The sequence below is a fragment of the Tachypleus tridentatus genome, chromosome 1, assembly GCF_004210375.1.
Source record: "Tachypleus tridentatus isolate NWPU-2018 chromosome 1, ASM421037v1, whole genome shotgun sequence".
Taxonomy (NCBI): domain Eukaryota; kingdom Metazoa; phylum Arthropoda; class Merostomata; order Xiphosura; family Limulidae; genus Tachypleus; species Tachypleus tridentatus.
The window spans coordinates 130,444,265-130,471,872 of NC_134825.1; the positions used below are offsets into that span (position 1 = coordinate 130,444,265).

Below are 27,608 nucleotides of genomic sequence, written 5' to 3' on the forward strand. Positions count from 1 at the left end.
GTTTGAATTACTAATTTATAGCTCCATAAAAAAACAAGATTTAAAACTATGCTTTGCCTGAGTAATAACTACATTATAAATAGTAATGTACATTAAATTCTGTATTTCTCAGAGGGATGGTAAACAAATTAGAAAAGAGGAAAGACTTAGAGAGCAAATGTCACAAATCTCACACTGGTGGAGATTGAGGATCAACACAAAATCCAAATAAAATTAAGAACATAAAACTTATATACTATTAAAAGTTGATTTATTACTTACATTTTGATGCCAAGTTTATTTATATACTGTGATAATAAAGTAGTTTAATTAAATTTTGTAAACTCTCTAAAAAGTTGTAACATGCTCACTTTGACCTGCCCGTGGTGAGAGGGTTAAATTCTTACTTCTAAAAAAACATTTTCTTTTTAATAACAAGAAATGTACACACCTAAATCTTGGTATTTTAAAATGCCTTATTTATATATATATAAATCACTACATTCTTTTTTGGGTACTGCATTTATAAGATCAATTTTTATGTCCTTAACATCCATTATAACATTTTCCACTCAAATAATCTAAACAGATATGAAATTTAACATTTCAGAAAACCATGTGAAGAAACCAGTATTTATTGTGATAAATTTATTTATCTTTAACATCACCTTCATTAACTTGAAAAAATTTGGTATAAAGCAATTAGAATATATAATTTTATATGCTTATTTAAAAAATTAAGAAATTTCTAATGCTTTTATTTAGTTTCATAAACAGAAAACCATTGGAGCTTTAGTATGGCTGTGTTATCATACTGAAAATAAGTTTTCTTTTCACAATGAAATTATTTTAAAATACATTTAATGCATTCTAGAAGTTTTCAGTTTCTTAAAACTTTCCATTAAATTTTAACAGAAAGACACTCATTTGCAAATTTCAAGACAAATATACTGCAAAAATTTTGCAGCTAGTCAGAACCCCATTCATCATCTTCATTTTCTAAGACACTTCCATTGAAAAACTTTCATGTAATCTAGTGATCTTAACTATTTAAGCCCATAAAATTTTAAGCATGTTCTACCAGAATTATTTACATTTCCTAATAATTATCACCACACCTTGTGAAACTACAATTTTCTTAATTTTGTGGATAACAACATAGTATGGATTAGTTTTCAACCAAACAGATAAATTTTACCAAAAGCTCTCATTATTCAATGAGTAAATTGGGAATTTTAGTCATATGATGACAGCATCTGCTCGGGTTTAAAAAGTTAATTTTCTTTTTTTAAACTCCTGGAGTAGAACAGTGGTTCTTACTTCAGAATACCAGTCAGATATAATATATTTTATCAGCATTATGTATTCTGTTTGTTTGCAGTTAATCATAAAGCTACACAAAACCCAATTTTTAACATTATAAGCCTTCAGACATATTGCTGTGCCACTGGGAGAACATTCTTCTGTTATATATGTATAAATCAGTCTCCTAATGTTAAATTGTTTAACTGTTTCTCTTTATCAGAAGGTTAACTATGAAGAAATTAATATCTGCATTAAATGTATGAGAAGATTAAAAGTTAATGTAATTAATATGAGTGTTAGGTGTAAAGCAGAAAATATTTATCATCATCACCTACCAGAAGTAGCGACAGATTGAAGATTTCATGTGCTTTAGTTTAATCAGAGTGTCCTCTCATCATCTATCAGAAGCAAATGCAAGGTTTCATGTATTTTAGTTTAATCAATATCTCTTATGCATAAGGCAGGAGTATTCTATTGTCACCATCCAGAAGTAGATTCAACACTTCATATTTTCTGGACAACTGGCATATATAAGTGTGAAACAGAAAACATCCATAATCTCCACCACAAGCAGATTCAATGCTTCATGTGTTCTAGCCTAATCAATGCCAGTATTAAGTGTAAGGCAGAAAGTATTCTATCATCATCTACCAGGAGCATATTCAAGGTTCCATGTGTTCTATTCTAATTGGTATCTGTGTTAAGTGTAAAGCAGAATGTTCCTACCATCATCTGTCAGAAACAACTGTAAGGTTTTTTTGGTTTTTTTATTGTTAACTTGAAGATGACCTAAGAAAGTTGAAACATTGTTCTGTACTTTATTTAATGAAAGTTTTAATACCCATACCAACCATTTTGAGAATACAATTGCAAGGTTTTGTGTGTTTTAGTTTAATCGGTATATGTTAAGAATACAGTAAAAAAAGTATTTTATCGTAAACAATCAGCAGCAGATTCAATATTTCATGTTTTAAGTCTAATCAGTATTTTTGTTAGGTGTAAAGCAACAATTGTACTATTATTGCTTATTAGAATAAATTCAAGGTTCCATGTGTTTTAACCAAATTTCATCACCTACCAGGAGCAGATTCATGGAGGCCATATGTTCTAGTCTCCATGCATGTTGATGATATGATAGTTGGTGAACAAGTGAACATGTCCCTAAGGTCTCCTGAATGTCAGCTCTATGAGGTTTTTCCATCACTTGCTGAAAGCTCTATAAATATGAAAAAACAAACATACTGTTTCAATAAACTAAAGTCTACAAAAAATTAATATCTAATAAATACACATACTATATATATAGAAGCACACAAACTCAGTTTTTTACTTTCCATCTTGCAAAAAACAGCTTATAAATATATTCAGCAATATAAAAATACATAAACTACAAGGTGAAAAATTATACTGTTATACAATAATTGACCACTTTATTAGGGCTTTCTCCACATCATGGGGCAAACACTATATATATTTGGATATGCAAAAATACAGTCATATTGCAGTTTATCTGCAAATCAATATACAGTTGCACATAATAAGATGCAAGGGGGTATGGCTCACCTAGTGTAAATGTCTGAGACTGGCTGTTTAGTTATTTTTCATCAATTTGTCAAGAGTGCCAACCAGCACCAAACTGTGATCTACTGGAGAAAGCTCCTTTATTAATCCCTTGTAGCCGACTGAGGGAAATAATTTTTGTATAGACTTGTTATGAACAACAGATTCAGTTAAAATTGATCAAAGATTAATTATCTTTATCTGTACCACACAAAATAGATTTTAAATGTAATATGGTAATAAAAGCCATTCAGAATATTACTTGTGTTAAATATGCACAAGGAAATACGTCTTTTATGGCACCAAGAGCACAAAATAATGAACGTGAAGGTCAATTAAATGTTTTTACTTTAGCTTATGTAGCAAGTATAAATATATACTGTGTTGTTGTTAGGCTTATGATTCTTCTCCAGTAGGTGTCTGCAATTTGGTGGTGGTAAATTTAAAAAAAATAAACAACATTCATTTCACTTGTTTTCAAAATAATATATATATTCAAAACTAGTTAAATGTATGTACAAATTCTTTACACTGTAGTTGATAAACACATCATAAACACTATACAATTTTATTTTTGTCAAAATTCCACTTACACCTACTCAGGTGCTTTAGAATTTTAATTAATAAGCTGAACTATTTTCATGGAGGCCATATGTTCTAGTCTCCATGAATCTGCTGGGTGGTGATTGTTATTCGACAGGCAGTTGGCTAGTTGGCTTGTTTCTCATCTGCTCTGTCTTTGTCTGTCTGCTTTTTTTCTGTTCATCTCACATCATTTATAGGTTTATTACTTAATCATCTGCTTTATATATCCTCAACATCAGTGAGTTATAAAAACAATGTACAACTCTTACAGAGCTATGTAACTAGACTTGTCATCACATGTACTTTAAAATAATTGCTTCTAACTCTCCTGTTATGAACAAACTAAACAATCATAAAATATTCAATCACAAAATAAATTAATAATTTTAGCTCTAAAGAGTTTTTTATATTGTGACAGTGAAGACCTGGTGCATGATAGCAGTCTGTTAAGTACTCGAGATCTTTGTTTTCAGTAGAAACAGCATGATTTAAAAAAAAAAATAGAGAAAAACCATAGGATACATACAACCCTGGTTATATTCCAACTGAAGGTGCTGTGTTGTAACAGAATGGGAAATGTCCTAATGAAGGAAGGGTTCTTTGTCCAACCAGAATGTCTGGTTATCAAACCCACCCCATAATGCTGGAGTTCAATACTGATGAGAAATTGATCTGAAACAACCCAAAATATTCTTCTTATTCAACTTTCTTTCCCAGAGCAAAGCAATGACAGGACTTGAAATTAATGTCATACACTATTGTCAGTGGTGACTAAAAACTGCCCTAAAATTCATTGTAAATTCATCTAGTGGGCTAGTTAATTTGAAATGTATGAAATCTTGATACGTCAGTGTAAACATGTGAGTATGGCCGTGTGGTGATTGTTATTTGACAGGCAGTTGGCTAGTTAATCTTGCAGGTCCGATGTATTACTAAATCCCACTGTGCATGTGTTCTCCACTGAGTGGAATTACAAAAAAAAAAGTGTAATACTTTGTCTTTTCCGTGAGGGTTACAATTAGGAATATTGCACTCATTCTACATATCTAATTGTTTCTAGCATTGGTGCCCTGCAATAGGATGTATAAAAATAGGTAAAAAATTTGCAAAAATAATCACAAACTGCAAATTGTTTTGTTTTGGTTTATTAATGTTTCATGTTTCACCAGTTTGTAAACTATAACTTTGAAAGGCATATAACAATTTGCTATTAGGTGAAAGCCCTAATAACATATCCAGTCAGTATAACTAAACATATAGGTAATTCAGTACTAACATATTTCTAAAAATGTATAGATCTTGTGATATTACTTCAGGCAGAATTTAAGTATTCTGATAACAGGATAATGTACTGTATCACAAAATTAAATACATATACCTTTTTTTCTGTAAGGATATTACATCATCATTTCAGTTGAACTACTTTCAATTATTAAAATGATTTACAATGAATGAGTCTTAAGACTTGACAAATAAATGCATTTAATATTAAAAGAATAAAATTTCACAAATTAATACAATTAAATTAAAACTGAGCATTTCATAAAACTACAGGTTAGTATCACAAAGTCCACTGTTTTAAGAACACTATTACAATAACTGAACAAAGAGCTAAAGGTACTATATTTTATTGTATTTTGGTACATAAGATCATAATGAAAATTTTCAATTTGTCAATATTCAGATAAGTATACTACAATAAAAAATTCTGAGGACATAAAAAGTTAATTATGTAGTCCTACAGATATATGGCTTTATGATTTTCAAATGACATCCAATTCTTTTACATTGTAATATTTTATAAAAGCTTTATGGATCAAAATTGGCCAGTATTCTATTAGTGAATTAAAATTAACAGAATTAGATATACTGAGATATGATATACTCCAATTTCCTAAGTTTTAGTTTATTTAATTTTCTAAGAGTGAAAATATACAAAAAAGTCAAGAATTAATGTCCTCTAGAGCTAATTTGCTCAAATAAAATGCTACTAAAAATAATAATACATTTCAAGCTTTGTACACATTAGACATAAAAACAGAATGTTACCCTGTATGGCTTATCTATGAAAAAAAATGCAAATACAATTTGTAGAAAAAATCATTACTAAGACAAAGAAAATGTATAGGTAGAAAATACATACGTATTCAATAATATATTCTACTGTACAACAGCTTTACCTTGTGCATTCTCTCCAGATGAGCTCCAACAAAATTGAGAGCATCTTTAAGAAAAAAGTGTTTCAAGGTTTGCAGAAGAGAAGCAACAAGTTGTTGGGTAAGCTGATAAATGTCAAGCCACTTCACTGGAAATTTCCCTGAGCACTGTGAAAATTCACATACAAGTTTAAAGTAGTTAAAATAACAAATGCAACTCAAGAAAAGACAAGATGTACTACGATTTGTCTTCCAAACTGCTTATAATGAGAATAACAAAAATTTTTACTGTGAAAAACTAAAATACACTACAAATAATAATAATAATAATAAATAAGTTACACAAAATATCAACATCTGTTTAACTTCTTGACTTGTTTGAATTAATAACAATACATGGAAAACTAGAAAGCTTGGATTTCTGGTAATTTGTTTTTATGAAGTGTTAACAACAGGAAATATTATGCTAAAATGTTGTCATCAAAATTTTAAAAAATCATGAATAGCAAACATTTAAAGCACGAGTCAACATCAGAACAAGAAATTTCGAAGTAACTGCTTCTCACTACTGTGATGAAAAGCTCTTTCTCCAATTCATATAAAGAGTGCCTGATAAAAAGTATACCTCAATCAAGATTTTTTCTTTACCGTATTTCTTCTAGCCCATTGTACTTTGCAATTTCTCCAGCAATAAACTTAACACACAAAAAGATGTCACTGATCTTCTCTGATTTTTCATTTAATAAAAAACTTAATCAAACTCCTGAATATTATTTAGTTCCTGCTCAAAATAATTCATATAATTTGATTTTGAATTAATATTTCTTTGATTTTTTCACTTGTCAAATATTTAAAATTTTGATTAGAAACAATGCTATCGAAATAAACATTAAGAAAACTTCTTTGTCTTAGAATTTACTTTTTTAATACTGATCAAAATATTACATTTTATACATCCAGTCAATTTCAGATTGTTTTCTGATGGAAAAAGCCACTATTTTTGGCTATAAGTCATAAAAAAACATGGCAAAAACTGATAATGATTTATCAGTAACAAATGACTTCACCTTCAAGAAGCATAACCATTACTTTTGTCAGGCACTGTATCACTGTTTTTCTCAACAATATTCTTGGTCAAGGTAAGTTTATCTAACATATATAAAAGCCAGTTTGTGTCACATCATATTAAATTTTTCAAAATAGGAGTCATAGAGCCAAAATGCATTTTCCATTACCCAATGTCTACTCATTACGATTTTAGTGGTGGGAGGTGCAAGGGAACTAAGTGGAGGAAAGTGCTGTGAAACCTTATAAGTATATTAAGTGTTGGTATAATAAGCCTAAAGTAAAGATGTAGTGTGGAATCACATAGACAGGAGAATAAAATTTATTATGAAAGTAAAAAATATCAATTCACTTTTAAACTTGTATCATTTCTGAATTAAGCTACATTTTGTCATATCACAAACATTTATAATAAAAAACAAACCTCTTTAATCAACAGAGACTCTAAATTAAGAAATCAACAAATATGTTTCCAGTTTTGTATCTCAGAATGGCTGGTATGGGTATTAACACTTTTACTGATAAGGAGAGAACGTTTTGACCTTCCTAGGTCATCTTCAGGTTAAAAAACAAGAGAGTGTTTGAATGTGATCGTTGACTGACACGTCTTAAAAACAAGAGTACAAACAGGTACTGGACTGTATGAGGCAGTGCAGGTGGGTGTTAGGCTATTAATTAGTATAGGTATAATATAAACAAATGCAAAATCAAGAGAGGCCTTATTTATACAACAACTAAAACAAAAATTAAACCAATACCTTTATACTTATGCTGAGATGTTAAAAGAGAAATGGGCTAGTCAGTTTTGAATATCGGTGAGAACAGGGTGTGAACCAACGTGAAGTGATTCCAGGGCCAGTAGAAGAATAGGCAAGTCAGTATAAATAGTGCAGTTTGAGTACTGCTTAGTTTCATGTGATCCAGAGCAAGAGAAATGGCATACAGTTTAGCAGTGAACACAGTAGAGGGTATTCTGCACGCAACCACTGAACCACAACAAACCATGATAGAGCCCACACGGTCACATGATTTCGAATCATCTGTATAAATAGGGAAGGAAGGATGGTTCAAAAGATGTTCAGTACATAACAGACAGTATTTCTAATCAGGAGTGTCTGCTTTTCTCAGATGACTTAAAGACAGGTCACAAATGGGGACTGTAAGAAGCCATGGTGGGATGGGCTGATCAGTGGATACAGCAATGTTATCAAAGACAGACCCAATTCATCTAACTGTGCCTGGATACAAAGGCCAAAAGGAGCAATGGCAGACCATCTGGTCTGAAAAAGTATGGCCCACCGAAGAAGGAAAACACAACCCCAGGTGGGATGCTTTGGTAAGGAACGAAGTTTCGAAGCATGTAGTAAAGACAGTTGTAAATGGCAGAGGTGCAAAGAAGGTTCATGAGACTATGTATAAGTTCTGAACTGGTGAAGTGCAAAGCCGAAGTCCTTGATGATGAATGGGGTCTAGCATCTATAAGGCCAATGGTGTCTGGCATAGCCATAGACTAGTGATTCATAGTCAAGTTTAGATCTAACAAGAGCATGGTATATCTTTAGCATAGAACATCAATCCGCTCCCCAAGTGGTGGAAGAGAGGACATGGAGGATGTTCAGTGCTCTTGTACGTTTGATCCGTTGATGCTTGATGTGTGGTATAAAGATCAGCTTATGGTCAAAGATAAGTCCCAAGAACTTTGTCTCAGGAACCACAGGCAGCACAACTTCACTGATACGGAGTTCAGGATCAGGGTGAATACCCAGTTGGTAGCAAAAGTGCATGCAAACGGTTTTACACAGAGAGAAGTTAAAGCCGTTTGCTGTGGTCCACTTCAGTAAATGATTGAGGGCAGTTTGTAGCTGCTGCTCAACATACCTCATGTTCGATGACTGGCATGAGATATGAAAGTCGTCGACATAGAGCCCATTTGCAACAGTGATAGGGAGTTGTTCGGTGAGGGCATTAATTTTTATACTGAAAAGTGTGACACTCGGAACACAGCCCTGAAGGACTCCAAGTTCCTGTAGAAAAGAATGGAAAAGTATCAAACCCACATGAACTTGGAATTTCCTGTCCATTAAAAATTTTTTAATAGAAATGGGTAAATGGCCACATAACCCATATATATAGAGGTCTTGCAAAATGCCATACCTCCATGTTGTGTCATAAGCCTTCTCAATGTCAAACAATATTGATACAAGATGTTGTCATTTGAGAAAGGCTTCTCTGATTGCTATTTCAAGTCAAATCAGGTGGTCATGGTGGAGCCCTCTCGTCAGAATTTACACTGGGTAGGCAAGAGGAGGTTGTTTGATTTGAGGATCCAAACAAGATGAGTATTAACCCTTCTCTCTAAGATCTTACAGAAACAGCTCGTCAAAACAACTGGACTGTAGTTTCAAGAAATCTTGGAATCCTTCCCAGGCTTAGAGAAAGGTAGGACAATAGCCTGGCACCAGGCATCAGGAAAAATACTCTCCTGCCAGGTCCAGTTAAAAACAACCAGAAGAACATCAAGAGAAGCAGGAGATAGATGGTGCAGCATTTCATAGTGTACATCATCAGGTTCAACTGATGTACTGCCAGACAGATGAAGGGTCAGTGTAAGTTTAACCAGTATGAAGGAATGATTACAGTCATAGAGACAACCAGCTCGAAAGGAAAAAGGTGATCACTCTGCCCGAGTCTTGATGGCTGATAAGGTGGAGGAAGAAGCAGAAGTGCTAGATACCCGGCAAAAGTTGTCATCTAGAATATCGACGATGCTCCGAGTACCAGCTACTTCCTGGCCATCAGAGAGAAAGATCGAGAGGAGGACAGAATTATGTTGCCCACTGACCTTTCCAATCTTGTCCCATATGACTTTGGAGCTGGTGGTGGAATATATTCCGGTTGTGAACTTAAACCAAGATTTCTTCTGGCTTTGACATCTTACTTACCGAGCATGTGCATGGGCCCACTGGAAAGTGATGCGGTTCGAGAATTTGGGATATCTATGGAAAGTATCCCAGACCTGTTTTTGAGCCTTCCATGCCATGTGGCAGGTTAGATTCCGCCACTGACAAGGATATAGTGGAAAACATGTCGAGGTTTTAGGAATACACTGAGCAGCTGCTTGTATAATACAGTCAGTTACTGCTGTCACACAGTCGTTTATTGATGGCTTACAAATGAGGGCAGGATCAAGTTTTTCGAGAGCAGTGAAAGAAAGCCAGTTTGCCTGATCCAGCTTCCACCAGGGCACACAGGTCGTGTGGCATCAACCACAGCCAGTCTCTCTCAAGATTATAGGAAAATTATCACTACTTTGTGGATTATTGTCAACCCTCCATGAAAAATGGGAGAATAATGAAGGGGAGCAAATGGAGAGATCAATAGCAGTAAAGGACTGGTTAGGTGCATGGAAATAAGTAGAAGAACCAGTACTGAAAAGAGAAAGGTTGTGATCTGAGAACATATGCTCTACAGAGTGACTCCTCCTATCAATATCAGCATTTCCCCAGAGGGAATAATGTCCATTTATGTCCCCCAGGATGAAAAAGGGAGAGAGAAACTGTTCAATGAGAGCCTCAAGGTCTGAATGATCATAAGTCTCTCCAGACGACAGGTAGAGAGAACTAACAGTGATGGTATGACCCAAGGAAACACAGATGGCTACTGTCTCCAAGGGTGTGTTAAGTGGCAAAGACATGATGGGCACATGTTGATCAACCAACAGTGCTACCCCTTAATGCACTTGTCCATCACACAGCCTGTCATTTCTGTACAAAGAAAACTGCCGAAAGGTGACTGTATCGGCAGGTTTTAGAAATGTTTCCTGTAAGGAAAGGCATACAGGATGGTAGGAAGCAATCAGTGTTTTGATGCCATCCAGATTAGAACATATACCTCGACAGTTCCATTGTATCAGGGTGGCCATTTTTATTCCCGTGTAGACAAATGGGGTGAAGCCTTCTGTTTACAACCACGTCTTTTTTCCATACTGTTCTTATTCGAGGGAGGTCTATCGACCTCCATGGATCCTGCCATGGGTCAACTGGGCAGATCTTTGGTGTTGAAAGGGGATTCCAGTGACTGAGGACGTGAGTGAATGATTGTTTTGCATCTTGGGGTGGTAGAAGAAGATGTATCTAAAGAAATGACTGTACCTGAAAACAAAGGATGTGGATCTTGGGGTTTGTTGGAAGGTATGTAAGGGACAGAGATAGGTGTTGAAGTTGATTCTTCAACTTTTTTAACCATGGAAGTTAAAAGACTTTTCATTTGTTTGGAGAACAATTCTTTTGGAGGCACAGATATCTGGCTGCACTCCCACTGTAGTTGTGGAATGAAGTGCAGCAGCATACGTCCGAGAGGAGGTGGTGGACAGCAATTTTCGAGCCTCAGGAGAAGTAATGTTATGAATCATCTTCAAATGCTGCACATCTTTTTGTTCCAAGAATTTAGGGCAAGAACGAAAGTAGGCGTAGGCATCATGGTCCTTGCCACTACAATGAGCACATGTCAAGGAACCACGACATGACGTCTTCGAGTGACCTAACTGCTGACACTGAAAACATCGGAGAGGGTTTGGAATGTATGGCCATACTCTGCAATTAAGATAACCTGCCTTGATGGTGGCAGGTGGACGTGGTGACATAAATGTCAAAATGAGGACATTGGTCAGCATCATAATTCCATTTTTGCAAGTGGATATATGCTTCACTGCAAAATCTCCTTGGGTGGAGAAACCAGCGATAATCTTCGACTCTGGGATGTTTTCAAATCCCTCTCAACAATAACTCCTTGTGATGAATTTAAAGTAGCATGAGGTGTAACCTCAATAGGTATATCCCCAATTGCCTTTGAATGCAAATAGAGTTCACTGTGTTGAGATGCAGATGTTTCCACCAATATGTCACCAGACTGAAGATTCTTTACTGACTTCGGAGAGCCAGCAAGTCCCTCTAGTCCCTTCTGAATGAAAAAGGGAGACATATGTCCAAAAGGTTTGTCTGAGTGAATGCAATATAAGAAAATGAGGTACAACAGGTGCTACAGATGGTGAGGATTGCTGCTCAGAATCTTCAAGACGTGGTAATTTACCTATAAACTGTTTTTCACTATTTTATTAAGATTTTTAATTGGAGTATCCATAATAAAGAAAGGGAAATTTTGGTGCTCACTGACCCCACCCACCATGGAGCCCTACAATGTCAAACAAGGACACTGCAGCAATGCCAGGGTTTTGTGAGCACTATACCAAAACACCAGCATCAGATATAATGTCCACAACACTTGCTGAGAACATCCTACACTGATACTTGGTTGACCCTAGTCCAAATGGACCAGCTGATTGATGCAAGGGTGGATGTTTGGATCCCAGAGGTGGTAAACTGAAAGAACAGAACCTAATTGTGGGATCTTCACATGAAGTGTAACAGCTAGCAATGAGAAGAGTAACTTGATCCATCAGACTAACAGAACACAGTGCTTCAGCTGCCTAAATGTAAGAAAATATACAAAGAATGTATTAAACACCAAAGTTTATCAATACTTTAAAGTTTCATGATAGAATTGCTCTGTCATTGTGGATCTAGATAATAACTACAAATCATTAAAACAAACTAACTCTGGAATGTAAAGATCAGTCCCATACACCAGAATATAGAAACTCGACAGACTAGAAGATATACCTGCAATGTAATTGTGGGATCTTCACATGAAGTGTAACAGCTAGCAATGAGAAGAGTAATTTGATCCATCAGACTAGCAGAACACATTGCTTCAGCTACCTAAATGTAAGAAAATATACAAAGAATGTATTAAACACCAAAGTTTACTAATACTTGAAATGTGTAGGATAAAGTTTTGATTTTTGTAAGCAAATTGGTTTAAGTTAGTATAGAACAAATTATTCCTAGATGGAAACTTAGAGGAACTAAAAGAATAATAAGCTATATCATGCTGGTATGTCATATCTGTTGCAACAACAAATTGCCCTTGTATTATATTTGAACAAATGTGAAGTTTATAAGTTGATGATAGTTAGCCTTATTCTTCCTGGTACTATTTTCGCATTCTGTTTTTAAAACTCATCAAACATTTTAACATCCAATGTTATTTTTCTTATATGCACTGGGCCTTCCCTTACTCAAATGAAATTACAATAACTAAGCCTTACTTTTCTTCCTGGAACACAAGAACATTTGGAGTGCAAAATTACTTTTACTTCTTGATCATGTATATTAAAACTTGCTAAAGCTAGAAACATTGCAAATTACAACCTTTTTATCCATGTATGTTACGTTTGGCTAAATCAAATATTTCAAAATTATATTAAAAAGAAATTAATATAAAAATAAACAACTGGTCTTTCAGATGATGCTAACACTAGTTAGTAAAGTACCTATATATTCCTCAGAGCAAACACTTGTAACATGAAACTACATTCATTTATCTTAAGTAGCTTTGAGCTCATAACAGTATAGACATACATGTATCTAAAATTAAATTTTATTGTTTCATTGTCCTTTCAACCATGACTAACTACTATATGTGCCATTACTGTTAGTATTCAATTAATGTATTTATTATGCTTTTCGACCATATGCTTTTATCTAAACTGACATATGACAGATAAAAAAGTTTTCTTTCACAATTAAAACTGTTCAAAAAGACAACTCATGGATCAATTTTATTGATGCCAACTCAAAATTAATAAGAGAAAGGTTTGTAATGTACAGTAGATATGGAGGAAAGTTATTTTCATACTTTTTTTAAAACTTAAAATCTCATTTCATTTTCTGATGTGCTAAGTAATGAAAAACAAACAGTTACAACATTCAGGAAATAGGGTTTGGCTTTATCTTTTCATTATCAGGCAGCTGTTTTTTCCAGTCTAAACTAATAACAGTGTTCATGCATTTCATAATATCACAACCAATGGTACTTGTACTATATTAATTTTTTTTTTAATACACAGTAAGGCCTAACATGGTCAGGTGTGTTAAGGTGTTCAACTCATAATCTGAAGGTCACAGGTTCGAATCTCTGTCACACCAAACATACTCATCCTTTTAACCATGCACCATTATAATGTGATGGTCAATCTCACTATTTGTTGGTAAAAGAGCAGCACAAGAGTTGGCAGTGGGTGGTGATGACTAGCTGCCTTCTCTCTAGTCTTTCACTGCTAAATTAGGGATGGCTAGCATAGATAGCCCTTGTTTCGCTTTGCACGAAATTCAAAACAAACAAATTAATACACAGTACTACTAGTGCCCGTCGTAATTTTTTAATGTGATATAATATTTGTTCTTTGATATTGTTTGCTTAATCTGTGTTGATAAACATGCAAATAACCTCAATTAATAATGTTTCATGAAATAGCATAACCATACAGCTCTTTTTCTGAATGCTCCTCATCTAAATTCAATGCAAGATACATTAAATAACAAATACTATTTTTTACAGTATGTAAGATTGCTTACATGCTCTGCATATTAAAATTCCTACACATTTTAATTTAGTTTTAATCAATCCTCTCACTGCAAGTGTCCTTTGCTGAGTATGACACAAGGTTTTAGTGTCTTGCATTCAAAATTTTATAAAGAATTTTTTTTGTTTATGTTATACCAATTCTTATAAAATAAAATCTTAGCTAATAATCCATATTTTAGTGGTATATATGTTTTAAGTTCTTAATTCTACAAGGCAATACTTAAAAAACAAACAAACTGAATTTACCCAAATGTAACAAATTTTCTATATGTACCTTATCTTCTCTACTATATTAACCACACTTCCAAAAAGTACAAAATTAAATGTGAATTACTCAATATAAAATCATCATATCTCAGGCAAACTATAATTTTTATAGCCTTCGATTTATTTAGTTACAGAGCCCTCCTGCCATATCCATCTGTCACATCCTTTATTTAAGGATGTGTTAATAGTTCTTTCTTATGTTTAATTCTATATTATCTATAACCAATAGAAAGTTAATGTTTCCATGTATCAAATGACATGTTGTATAGCATTATTTTTTTAACCAAAAATTAGGAACTTCACTATTAATACAAGCTTCATTCCCATGGAAAAGATATTGGTTAACTTGTAATGGCTTTCTAACTGTATAACAAGAGCCATTACAAATTAACCAATATCTTTTCCATGGGAAAATGGCTCTTGTTGTACAGTTAGAAAGCCAGAATAACTGAGATAGTTAGGGGAAATTGTCTACACTTTGCACATTATTAGTATTAGTTTATATTTTCTGGTACAGTGTTTAATTTAATAAAAATTATTTAGTTCATAATATAAAAACAAAGTAGGGTTAAGTGTCATTAACAAATGACAGCAAAAAAAGACAAAAATTTGGGTTAATTCTTTATTTATAATTATAAAGTAACTAAAATGTAAAAATATGGATCTCTTTAGGTTAGTTAAAATTAGATTTAGTACGATATATAATAATAACAATATAATAAAAGTGTTACCTGAAGCACGGATGTGAGCAGCTCAAAGGTAGCGTAATTCAATAATATAAATTTCCCAACTGACTTACAACTTATAATAGTGTGAACAGTAGTTAGTCATGGTACAAAGGACAATAAAACAATAAAATTTAATTTTGAATAGATGTATACTGTTACAAACTTAAAGCTATTTAGGATAAACAAACATAGTTTCATGTTGTAATTTAAAGTCATTCTAGAGAGGAAAAAGGGTAATCTAGATTTATTTAGAATTTTTTTTGGTGATTATAAAATGAGTAAAATTGACTGATCCTGAATAAAAACAGGGTAGAGAAAACAACAGATAAAATACAAAGTTTCATTGAGAAAAAGTCTGAAATGTATTTAGGAGGCTTTAGGAATTATACAAATGAATTTGAGTTTTCAGATGAACAAAAATATTTTTAATCTTAACATGAAAACAAACACTCAATATATTCATTGACAAATCTCTATTTTCATTTATTAAAAACACTTTACTAAAAATATGATTTTTTGTATGTGAAAGACACAATTTTCAATAAATAATAATTCCAATATATTTGAACTACAAGTATTCTCTTAACATTGTTTAACATCAAAAAATTAAAAGAAAAGCAAAACATAAATGCAAAAATATTTTAATAGTTAAAATTATATACAATTTACATATTTGATTTGAAAATAACTACAGCAGAATTAATATTCAGACTATACAAGGTCACAAAAACTTGTTTCACAATTTAATTTTGGACTTAAATTATTCAAAGAATCAAAAACATAAACTTACTTTTGGTACAGGAGACAAAGCAAGAAAGAGAGTCAGGATATTGTGAGCTATTCCAATTCCTTTGTGAAGCTAGTAGAAATAAAAATCTAAGTTATATAATCATCAATAAAATTATGTGTCTTCAATATGATGTTTTTATCTCAGGTATCATACAAAACTAACAACATATTTTATAAAAATAAAAAAATAGACTCTCTGCCTCTTCACCAACTATAAAGCAATTATTAAACCATAACCTTAATACCTGTATTTTATCTAAGGATGTTTTATTCATTTAGGGTAAATATGAACTATCATTTCTATTTTATTGTGTCATGGAAAATTGGAGACAAGCTTCAAGCTTACATGCCTTTCACATGTAAAAAAGTATTATCCTATTTATTTACTTCAATGTGTTACAAATTTGATATTTGAAAATAGTATAATCACTGTAATTCATACCTGATTATTAAACATTCAATATCACAATAAAAAAACAAAAACTATTAACATTAATAGTCAACAGAATTAAATGAGATAAAAAGTACTAAAACATATCTAAAACCTAAAAAAAAAAGATATTCATTCATTAAATATAAAACGCATCAGATATTACAAGAGTTCACTGGGATAATGAATTCAACAAGTAATAAGGAATAAATTTCATGCAAAATGATGCATGTGTACTTGCTGTAAAACTCATAAAAGTCTAAAAAATAAACTTTTGTTTAGAAACAGGTTAAATTTAGAGATGTCTATAAACAAGTTTCCTCTATATAAAGTCAATCTAGTTTTGTAAAAATAGCAATCAAGATCCAATACTTGGAATGACTTCCCCCTTTATTCCTTGTGCTTTGTCTCATCATCATACGTTATTACTTTTTATCTTTGAGGTATGAATGGAAACAAATGAGCCTTCATTAACTTCAAGTCTGTGATTATTATCTTGTTATTTATACCACACAAATGCCCCATCTTCATCAGAATGACTGTGTAGCCGCTCTTTGTAACCATAGCCTTTATTCTGTGGATGAAGGTGTTGCTATTTCTTACTGGTTTCAATGTGTGGTTTTGAAACCTACCCCTGTATTAAATGCTTTGGTGTGCAAATTTATCAAATATATCAATTTCAACCCATGACAAGGCAAACATAAACTTCAAAGATTGTTAAGACGATACATTCTACATTTCACATAAAAAGAATTTTCTCATACAATGAAATATAAAAAGAAAACAACATGAAAACTGTAAATATGTTTATAGCAACAGAGGAAAAAAATAATCCCCAAATTAATCATCCCAAGTAACATTGTTCTTGGCAAAAAACAAAACAATAAAAAAAACAATCACACTACCTGCAAACACCAAATTAATAGTCCAAGCAAAGTGGGTATCGTTGTGGTCTGTAACAATACAGATAACCATTGCTTTGGACTTCCACTCTGATGAATCAATTCTTTGAGAAGACATATTGTTAAAATTGGAAGCTGCAAAAAAATTACAGCAAGCAATCATTCTTGCACAAAAAAAGCATAACTCATACTTATTTCCTAATTTTTTTTATGATGGTTGGGGGTATGATTAAGTGATGAACCCCACACAGAGTATAAAAATTAAATAAAACATACGCACAACAAATGTTTGAATTGTATTTAGGAGGTTCTAGAGATCATTCAAATAATATTTGAGATATTTGGGACAAAGAATAATTTTTTCAATCATTACATGAAATCACTCTGCACTCAGACTAGTAACAAAAAAGACTATTTTCTCAAACAAATCTTTAGTAAAAATAGTTTATCAAAACATATGATTTTTGTACACAAAATACTTGTAATTTTTACTAAAGTGTACCAAATTTTATAAAGATACACATGCTGTACCAAAAGTTACAATGCAAATACTTAATGTGTGCATATGTATAGACAAAGTTGTGTACATTATTCTGAGCCTATAGTGAAAAGGTTAATATAACTACACAGATATACACCATAAAATATAAACATTTGGATACTTGCTAAGTTTGATGAAACTAAATATATTTAATACAGCCCTTAAAACCAAAGATATTTAACAGTTAAAAATAACCAGTGAAATCACATACGTACCACAGTTACATGCATCATACAACTGCGAGATGAACTACACACTGACTGTGACTAAGGGAAGCTATGACATTTCAGCTCTAAGATCTCCTATTGTATAATCCTATTTTGTTGATCCCATCCATGATACTTAATACCTATGCAGCAAATCTTAGTTGCATTGAAGGTGATCCAAAGAAAAGAACTCAGAAAGTTACATCTGGTACAATACAAATTTAGGGATGGTTCTGTATTTTAACTTAAACTTTCATGTAACCTTATAAACAATGTATTCCATTAGTTAACCAACCACAGCCACACCTAATTTTACACCATACTCTCACAATTGAGAAGCTAGTTTAGGAGCTTCTGTCACAAACTTGTAATATCATTTCCTATTAATATAATGTGTAAAGTTTTAAATGAAGGCACAAATTTCAATATATGTGAATTAATTTTTAAGTACATATTTTGTATATGTAGGAAAGAAATTTTCTGGCCTGGCATGGCCAAGTGTGTTAAGGCATTCGACTTGTAATCCGAGGGTCACAGGTTCGAATCCCAGTTGCACCAAACATGCTCGCCCTTTCAGCCATGAGGGAGTTATAATGTGATGGTCAATCCCACAATTTGTTGGTGGTGGGTGGTGATGACTAGCTGCCTTCCCTCTAGTCTTACACTGCTAAATTAGGGACGGTTAGCACAGATAACCCTCGAGTAGCTTTGTGCAAAATTGAAAAACAAAACAAACAAGAAATTTTCTAAAAACTTCACAAGCAATGTTTCATAGCTGGATTTCATGAGATGATGTGCATAAAGAACAAACTCTGAATTCAAACTGTGTTGAAAGATTTTTGTACTTATAAAACTAGAAAACTTTATTTCATAGTTCTGTATCATTTGAACTTAACATTTATGCTATGTTTAGGCAATACAAATATAAACAGTATTTGATACTTCTAAATAGAATGGAATCTTACACAAAAAAGGCTGAATGACTAGATTAGAAACTCCAAAAGGTGAGGTTTAGCCATCCCTTGTTTAGAATAACAACCAGTCAGCAGCCTGCCATCTATTATACCAGCTATTCTTAGAAAGTTATAATAACCCCAAAAAAGAAAATGTGGAGCATATTTAGCATATCATGACTCATATCTCTATTCTAAAGCTCAGGAATACAAGTCACTAGGCAAGATCTAACCGATTTAATTCAAAAGATATCAAACTTATTACCATCAAAATGTTTGTTATTAAGTTCAAACAGCTTTTTCTTTAATTCATATTTTTAATTATTTAAAAATGATACTAAAAATGTTGCAACTGTTTATTATATTTTTATTATCAAAAAGTAATTAAACTGCTATAAATAAATTTTTCACTTTTGACAGATTACAACCTGCATGATCCATCAAATTTAAACTGAATAAAAATACAACATTAACTTCTATAATTTATGCCGTCTCAAAACAGGTGGGTCAAATTAGAGTTACATTCAAAATTTAAAAAAACTACTTTATTACTGTATACAAATAAATTTGGTATACAAGTATAGTTAATAAACAATATTTTAATTCAAGTTCTCATTTCTTATTTTCAAAAAGAAATAACAATACAAATTCTCAGTCTGCTATTGTACATGTATTGTAATATTTGATCACTCAAAATTGCTCATTATCTGTTTTTTGTCACCTTCTCTGGTGTCTTTGGTTTAACATAAATTACTCATTTTTTACAGATATACACCAGAAATTCTGACTCACTTGACACCCGCCCATCACAACCTCACTTCCATTAATTGCCAATATTTTTTTTTCTGAAATTTGCTATTACATTATTTATAACCAAAAGAACTACAAAGTTTTAATTTAGTTAATTTTGTATGATGTTTCCTTGTTATCAGTAGAGATTTTTAGTTATTTTGTCAACAGATTGAAAGTTGCTATGCCAAGTTCAGATTGAACAGTTTATAGAATTATTTTAAGGCACTTATGCTTTGGTTAGAAACTAAGTTAAATTTATAACAAATATAAAACACTGTTTGTTTCATTTGTATTATTATTTTGGCTTAAGTACATATGTGAGATAAAACTTATTTAACATACTAGTACTATCATTACAAAAAAATGTGAGCTTAAGTTTCATAGGTGGGTCTAAGAACAAAAAACAAGAAATAAAATGTAATTCAGTTTCTTTTTCTTACATACATTTTAGTTATTATTATAAAAGTAACTAAAATATAAAAATTAAAAATTTATTAAGTTGAATAATAAATAATATAATTTTTTCCACAAGGTATGCTTGAATTAGCTCATGTGTAAAATCATTCAATATACATCTTTCTTCAAAATACAGTATTTAAATAGATGTTCTAGTTGAATTGCTAGAAAAACTACTCTTCAGTCACAAAATTTCAATATTTTTCTTTTATTCATTTTGACTTATTACTCAGTGGTCATTGATCTTAAGCTGCTGTCTTAACAGATAAAGTATTAACAGAAGTTAATAAACAGAGCAATTACAAAGAGTTTAACTCTCTCCTCTCAAAAATCCAATCATTAATGGTTAGATGAAATACAAGTTACTTATTATTCACAGTAACTTCTGCAATTTAAATTTAAAATAAAAAGAAACTTTAAGAAACTAAATTTTTTTCTAGTAAATACAACTCTATGTGAAAAAAATGGACTCATACTTTACAATGTTTGCAGCAATATATAAATCTGTCTTACAACAAACAGTTGTACATGTTTCACAAAACTAGAAGTCTTGCTTCCATCTCTTGAAAAAAATTGGGGTCCATTTTAAAAACCACAATTGCATAATGTTTACTATAAATTTTACAAAAAAAAAAAAAAATACCTGATTAGAACTAGCATCCTTTGCCTGTTTCAAATATTTCTGTGCTATGAGACTAGTATATCTCACTAGATCACACACAGGATCAAACCATTCGCCAACAGTGGATTCTAAAGAGAAAATCATAATAATGCATTTTTATGAAGCAACTAAACAGAATTTAGTATCTGATAAACTGCCAATGACCATGAAGCATGTTTAGACAATTTGGTGAAATACAGCTTGTAGAAAACCACAATGCAAAAAGGGTGATAAATTACTTTTAATAACATCCATATTAAGACTGTAAACCTTTCATCCAAGAAAAGTTTCATCCTCATATTATAACATAACTATTTTTCAAACATCAGATTAACACATAGGTTTAAGTGTTGTTACTATTAATATAAATTATTTTCAGGGTAATTTTAGAAAGAGAACTACTATAATGAAATATTAAATTAAGGTAAAGAGTCACAAAAACATCAACAAACTATAAACAAGTACAAAACATACTTAAAAAGAAACCCAAAATAATTTTTTTTACACAGTTCTAAAAATGAGACTGTTTCTGGTCTCAAAACTAATAAATTACAAGTACCATACAGTACAGAATAAAAAATAATACAAAACCCAATGAGAGAGTAAAACATTCTCGTGCACTCTACATATTTCAATGTATATTACTGCATCATCCTCAGGAGTGCAATGTTTTGTAAAAATAACACGTATTTATACCTTTACAAGATCACCAATTTACATATTACAGAATTTTATGCCATCTACTGACAACATTTCCATAAGACCCATCATCATTATTCAATAATTTACTTTTTTGACATTTAATTATTTCTAAAGATTCACATATATTCATTCTAATTAAATTTTCTGGTTTTTCCTATTGAATTATGTATTTAGTTTCATTAATATATTCTGCTAAAGGCAAAACAGTAATATCATTGCTTTTCTTTGGTGTTCATTCTTTTTGAATATTACATTTCTTACATATACCAAATTTTTCCATTAACCCTTTCCTCACATGTCACAGGTCAAAAGCCATGTCATACTCATTTATTGATTCACATTCAACTTTTCATTGAACTACTACTTTATGAATTTATGTTATTAAGTCTGGAATCAAACTGTAGATTACACTATGCCATAAAATTTTTATTTTTTTCTTGTTTCTGGGTAGAAAGTGTTATTTTCCAATTGCTTACCATACTAACTCAACCAAAGAGATCTCAATGACTTGATCAGAGATCTTGGCCTAACAAAATTGAATGCCAAGCTTTTGACATGTAGGCTCAAGAAGTGGAATTTCTTAGATGAAAGTGTGCAAGTCAAAAGTCAGAAGAAGCGTCACCGACATTTTTCAAGCTTTTTCACTTGTCAAGATGGGCTCTGCTTCTGCCACAATGTATCTGGTCTGTGCGAGGCAACTGGAATTGCCTGTAACCTGAACGAGTGTTACTTTTTCATTGATACCTCATCCATAAGCCTCAAAGCTGTGCTACTCCATAATGGGAATAAGTATCCGTATTTTCCCCTGGCTCATTCGGTGAACTTCAAAGATGAATACAACAGTGTCAAGAACTTGCAGAAGCCTTGAAGTATGATGAGTATGGCTGGGAGGTTATCGGAGACTTCAAAATGGTGGCATTCCTGATGGGTCTCCAAGGAGGCTTTACCAAGTTTCCCTGTTATCTTTGCCTTTGGGACAGCAGGGACACTACAGCACACTATAACAGGAAGCACTGGACATGATGGACCTAGTTCTCTTTGGGGAGGCATAATGTGAGCCACTAGTGAACCTCCAGAAGGTGCTGTTCTCACCATTGTGCATAAAATTGGGTCACAGCTCTTGATAAGGAGTCTGCAGCCTTCAAGTACCTTCAAGAGTTCTTCCATAAGCTGTTTGAGGCAAAGGTGGTATCTTCGTTGGACCACAAATAAAGAAGACCCTGGAGTGCACAGAACTCCACAAGAAGCTCAGTAGGAAGGGAAAAAAACTTGGGGCAGCTTTGTCGTAGTGGTTCAGGGCTTCTTGGGCAATCACAAAGCCGAAAATTATGTGGAATTGGTTGAGTGTCTGATGAAGAACTATGGCAAAATGTGCTGCAGGATGTTCCTGAAAGTCCATATCCTTAATGCTCATCTTGATAAATTCAATAACATGGACACATACTCAGAAGAGCAAGGCAAGAGCTAACACCAAGATATACTGGACTTTGAACGCTGCTATCAAGAAGCGTATAACGAAAACATGATGGAAGACTATATTTGGGGGCTAATACATGAAAGTGATTTACATTGGAGTTGCAAATTTCAAAAACTACTCACTTCTAAACATTTTTGTATAACTTAAATATAAATACATGTAAATCTTGATCTGTAAGTTGTTTTATTCAAACCTTATGCGAATGAAAATGTGCAAATTTGCCTGTTTTTACAAAGAAAATAGGTTAATTTCTAAATTTCACTATCCAGGCCACAAAAGCAAAGTTTGAAGGGAATAATGGCCATTTCCTGTACTTTTACAGCATAAGCAATTGAGAAATAACACATGCTATCCAGGAACAAAATTTGTGTTACAATTCAAATTTTCATAGTATATTTTATTCAACTTCTTAATTTAAAATTAAATATTAAAAAACACATCTAAACATAGATCTTTGTGAGCCACATGGTATGTTGAATGCAGAACTGGCTGAAATTAGATGTCAAAATACAAAGTTTATAGTTTGTAAAAATTAGGATCTTAAATTATCACTACTGGACAGTGAGAATACAAAATAAGAACCTCCTATCTTTTCTATATGTTGAGAGATCACTTGTGTAATGAATCACATACAGTAAACCCCATTCAAATATTTTCATTTTAAGAAACAGCCCCTTATACACATTTACTTCTATACATGAAATGTGAATAAGCAATCAAATGGTCAAAATGTCCCCCAAGTGTTTTTTTCAGTCATTTTCAAATATAATTATGGCACTTCTTTCTTTTGAGACAAATCTAAGTGCTGGTAAGTTGAATCTTTAACTTGTTTGAAATTTTCTTTATCTTTTTAGATCCAAATACATTTTCAGGTTAAATCTTAGATGACTTAAGAAGGTCAGAAAGTTGTTCTGCACTTTATTTTAATTAAAGTTTTAATATCCATACCAGCCTTATTTAAAATACAAATTTTCTCAAAGTTAAACTTTTCCTTTTACAAGGTTTTGAAGTTTCACAACTCTTAATTTTTTCTTTAACTACTGTACAAAGTTCATTTATAGGATTAACCTTATATCCTCATATGGACCTTTTTTCAACATTTCTTCAACTTTAGAATCGTAATCACTTTTATTAAGAATTACAGCTTGTCCTCCTTCAGCTCTACAAATAACAACATCTTGTTAATTTAATTCAAAATTTCAAATTCCTTTCTGTAATTATTTATGGGCTTAAAATTATTTAATAAAGTACAACACTCACTTAAGTGTTTTTTCAACATATAATTTTTCTAAGTTGGTTTCAATGTCAATCATGACATTTTTTTAAAACCTTTCATTTGGACCAAATGAGAAATTTAAACTTCTACTTAAAGTACCTTGCTGTTTATCATTTAGATTTAAATTCGATTTATTTATAACTTTTAAGACTATTTAAAAACTATTATACTTCTCTGATAATGACTCTAGCTTACTATATTCTTCATTCTTTTTTCTGAGCTAATAAAGCTTTTAGTTTTACATCCAACATAGTTATATGTATAACTATCTAGCTACATTTTTCTGATATATAAACTGATAAACAAAGTTAGCCAAATTTTTAATATGATTAAAGATAAAATTGATTTAATGGAAAATTTGGTACATATAAAATATCAACTGAACATGTAAATGTTTACACAGGACAAACAAGAAGAAATTTAAAATTCAGAAATGAATGAACTCAAAATAAGTATTAAACACAAAACATTATTATTTTACCTTTAGTAGAGCATATTAATGAAACTAAATATATAATCCAATAGGAAAAAAATGTTACTTTAGCACAACTTAAAAATTTATTTGTATGAATATACGAGTCTTTTGAGATAATTAAATAGAAAAACAGTAAATTTAAATTGTTAAACAAATATGATAGACATGATGGAAATGTTATCAGAAGATGGCATGAAATTCTTTAACATGTAAATTGATAATCTTGTAAAGGTATAAATGTTATTTTTGCAAAACATTACACCCTTGAGTAATATACATCTAAACATGTAAAGTGTATGAGATTGTTTTCTAGTCTCATCTGGTTTTATTATTTTTTACACTGTACAGAAAGTTATTTGTATTTTATTGTAATTTTGAAACTGTTATTATATAAAATGCCAATTAATAATAACAACAATCAGGTTACCAGAGCTATACACAGAGTAACAGTACTCAAACCAAGGCATTCTTTTGCTTTGATTAATTCTTAACAAAACTCGTTGTAAAGACTACATGAACATTTTAATATCTGACTTAAAATTTCTCAACCAGAGGTTTTGCATACATATATGCACAAATCTTAAACATCTTCATTTCTTACATGTAATCAGCTCTGAAAGCAAAGTTTTTGAAAATAAAGATTTATTGATTTTTTTGGTAAAGAATAAGAATTATAAAGCCAGTGCTTCAATAGATGAGAGTTCTTATGAAATTCCAGAATCTTTTTGACAGACTGTTTATTCTAACTAAGATGTTGACAACAATTGCCTACAGCTTAAAAGTTCTAAGATGTTGACAACAACTACTTATGATCTGTATGTTCTAAGATGTAGACAACATTGCTTTAAGCTTTATTACTTAATTTTCTTGAAACAAAGAACATCCCAAGTAACATACAAAATGCAAAAAAAAACGAACAAAAAAACAGATAACCTAATCAGGTTTAATGAATCTGTTTTTCAAGAATTTAATAAAAATAAAACATACTCCATCATAGCTGAATTTCCAGATGTAACTAAAGTTTTAAGCTCCATATGGCACAGTGCAATCAGGTATAAACTACATTCTTAAAAAATCCCCACTTCCATCACTAGATGGATATCAATCTTTCTAACCAATAACCACACAAGAGTTAAAACCAATCACAAATTCTCAGAACCATTTAACTTCAGAGCTGGGGTCCCTAAAGGATCCATCTTAAGCCCACTACCATAAATCATATTCCACCCCCACCTTCTTTCTTACACACAAGCATCATGGTACACAGACAACAACAAAAGTCCTAAACTCTCTCACTACAATATCTCATTGATAAAACAACTGTTAACAAATGGCATGTCATACTAAACCCTACCAAAACACAAGCAATATTATTTCACAGGAAAACAGGCAAACATGCTATGAAAATAAACACAGTTAAACTCCATCTATAAAATTTACACATTATACATTAAAAAAAACACATTAAATTCTTAGGTATTATAATAAATTAGAAACTAGCATGGACTAGCTATTTAAATAATATACTAAAATCCACAAGCCAAATAATAACTAACCTATGTTGAATTGAAGGAATAAACAAAGGATGCAAGAGTAAAACCATCAAGACTATAAACAAAGCATATATTAAACCTCTCTATAAATATAGCTGTGCTGTAACATGCAACATACAAAACGAACTTACAAAAAAATCCAAGAACAGCAAAATCAAGCCACACAAATAGTTTATCGACTGCCCACCTACACACCATATAGATCAATATAGAGATCACCTGCCCATAAAACACTGAATACAAACAAAAGCATCTCGATCCTTGCTGCTACCCTAGGCCCCCTGGCAACAATACATCTCAGCTACGAACAACAACAACTAACACACCTCATAAGTTTCACAAGAACATACATAGAACTCAGCAAATTATTTCTAAAACTAACCAATTCATTTTCAGTTACATACTACTAATTATTCATTCTTCCATTTTAAAAGCAAAATATGGACACATGTCAGATTGAATATTCAGCACCTGACATGCAAAAATGGATTTTTCTCCAGCCTCCAGCATCCCCCCCATATCAAAATTCCACAGGATGTTGGATCTTAAGATTCCCACCCTGAAAATGGTTATTAGCCTGCTAGAAATTCAAAAAACATGTTAAAAATTTCAAAAAGAAAACTTTCAGAGGTTTGGAAAACCAAAATTTCATTAAGCTGTAATGACAATCAAATTTAAAAACATTTTAATTTCAATTATACTTCCCACTTTGGAAAGTATTCCCAAAATCTAAATACGGCTTAACCATAAATGATCAGAAAATAACTTATTTCAGCCAATATCTTTATATAAATCAGAGCTTGTGTAGTTACTAGCCCCTCTTCTTAGTCTCCTACTAATCCCTGTCTACGTCATCAGCAATACCACACATCACATGATGTCATCAATGCAATAAAACAGCACCACATTTCTCATTTTCTTCTTCATCCTTATTGATCACTCTCTTCTTTGCTGCAGCTCTGATGGCTCCTTTGATATAACAAATCAAAATGTTGTGCCAAAAGAAACTCAACTTAAAACAAACCACAATTTTTTACTCAAATTAGTCATAAAACCTACATTAGCAGGATGAAGAGAACCACAAACGTTTCAAACATCCACAAATGTCTTCCCAATCTTTGGAAGACATCAGATCAAAATTTCTACCAAGACTGCATTGCACAAACACTGTCCACAGCCTGTATATTCTAAGATGTTGACAACCACTACTTATGGTCTGTATACTGATAACCATTGCTCAAAGCATATATGTTGCAATTAAGGTG

General features: G+C 31.9%; 1 protein-coding gene across 12 annotated transcripts in view; it reads right to left on the bottom strand.

Moving 5' to 3' along the window:
• Positions 1 to 27,608, bottom strand: part of Nup188 (nuclear pore complex protein Nup188) — a 173,289-nt gene that overhangs the window by 16,110 nt on the left and 129,571 nt on the right. For all 12 annotated transcript variants that reach the window (XM_076452137.1, XM_076452103.1, XM_076452093.1 and 9 more), the window contains 6 exons: positions 20,843 to 20,949; positions 17,255 to 17,386; positions 15,921 to 15,989; positions 12,329 to 12,427; positions 5,610 to 5,753; positions 2,363 to 2,500 (listed from right to left, as the gene is read on the bottom strand). In XM_076452137.1, coding sequence (XP_076308252.1) covers positions 2,363 to 2,500; positions 5,610 to 5,753; positions 12,329 to 12,427; positions 15,921 to 15,989; positions 17,255 to 17,386; positions 20,843 to 20,949 — 689 coding nt within the window. The remainder of the gene's footprint in view (positions 1 to 2,362; positions 2,501 to 5,609; positions 5,754 to 12,328; positions 12,428 to 15,920; positions 15,990 to 17,254; positions 17,387 to 20,842; positions 20,950 to 27,608) is intronic.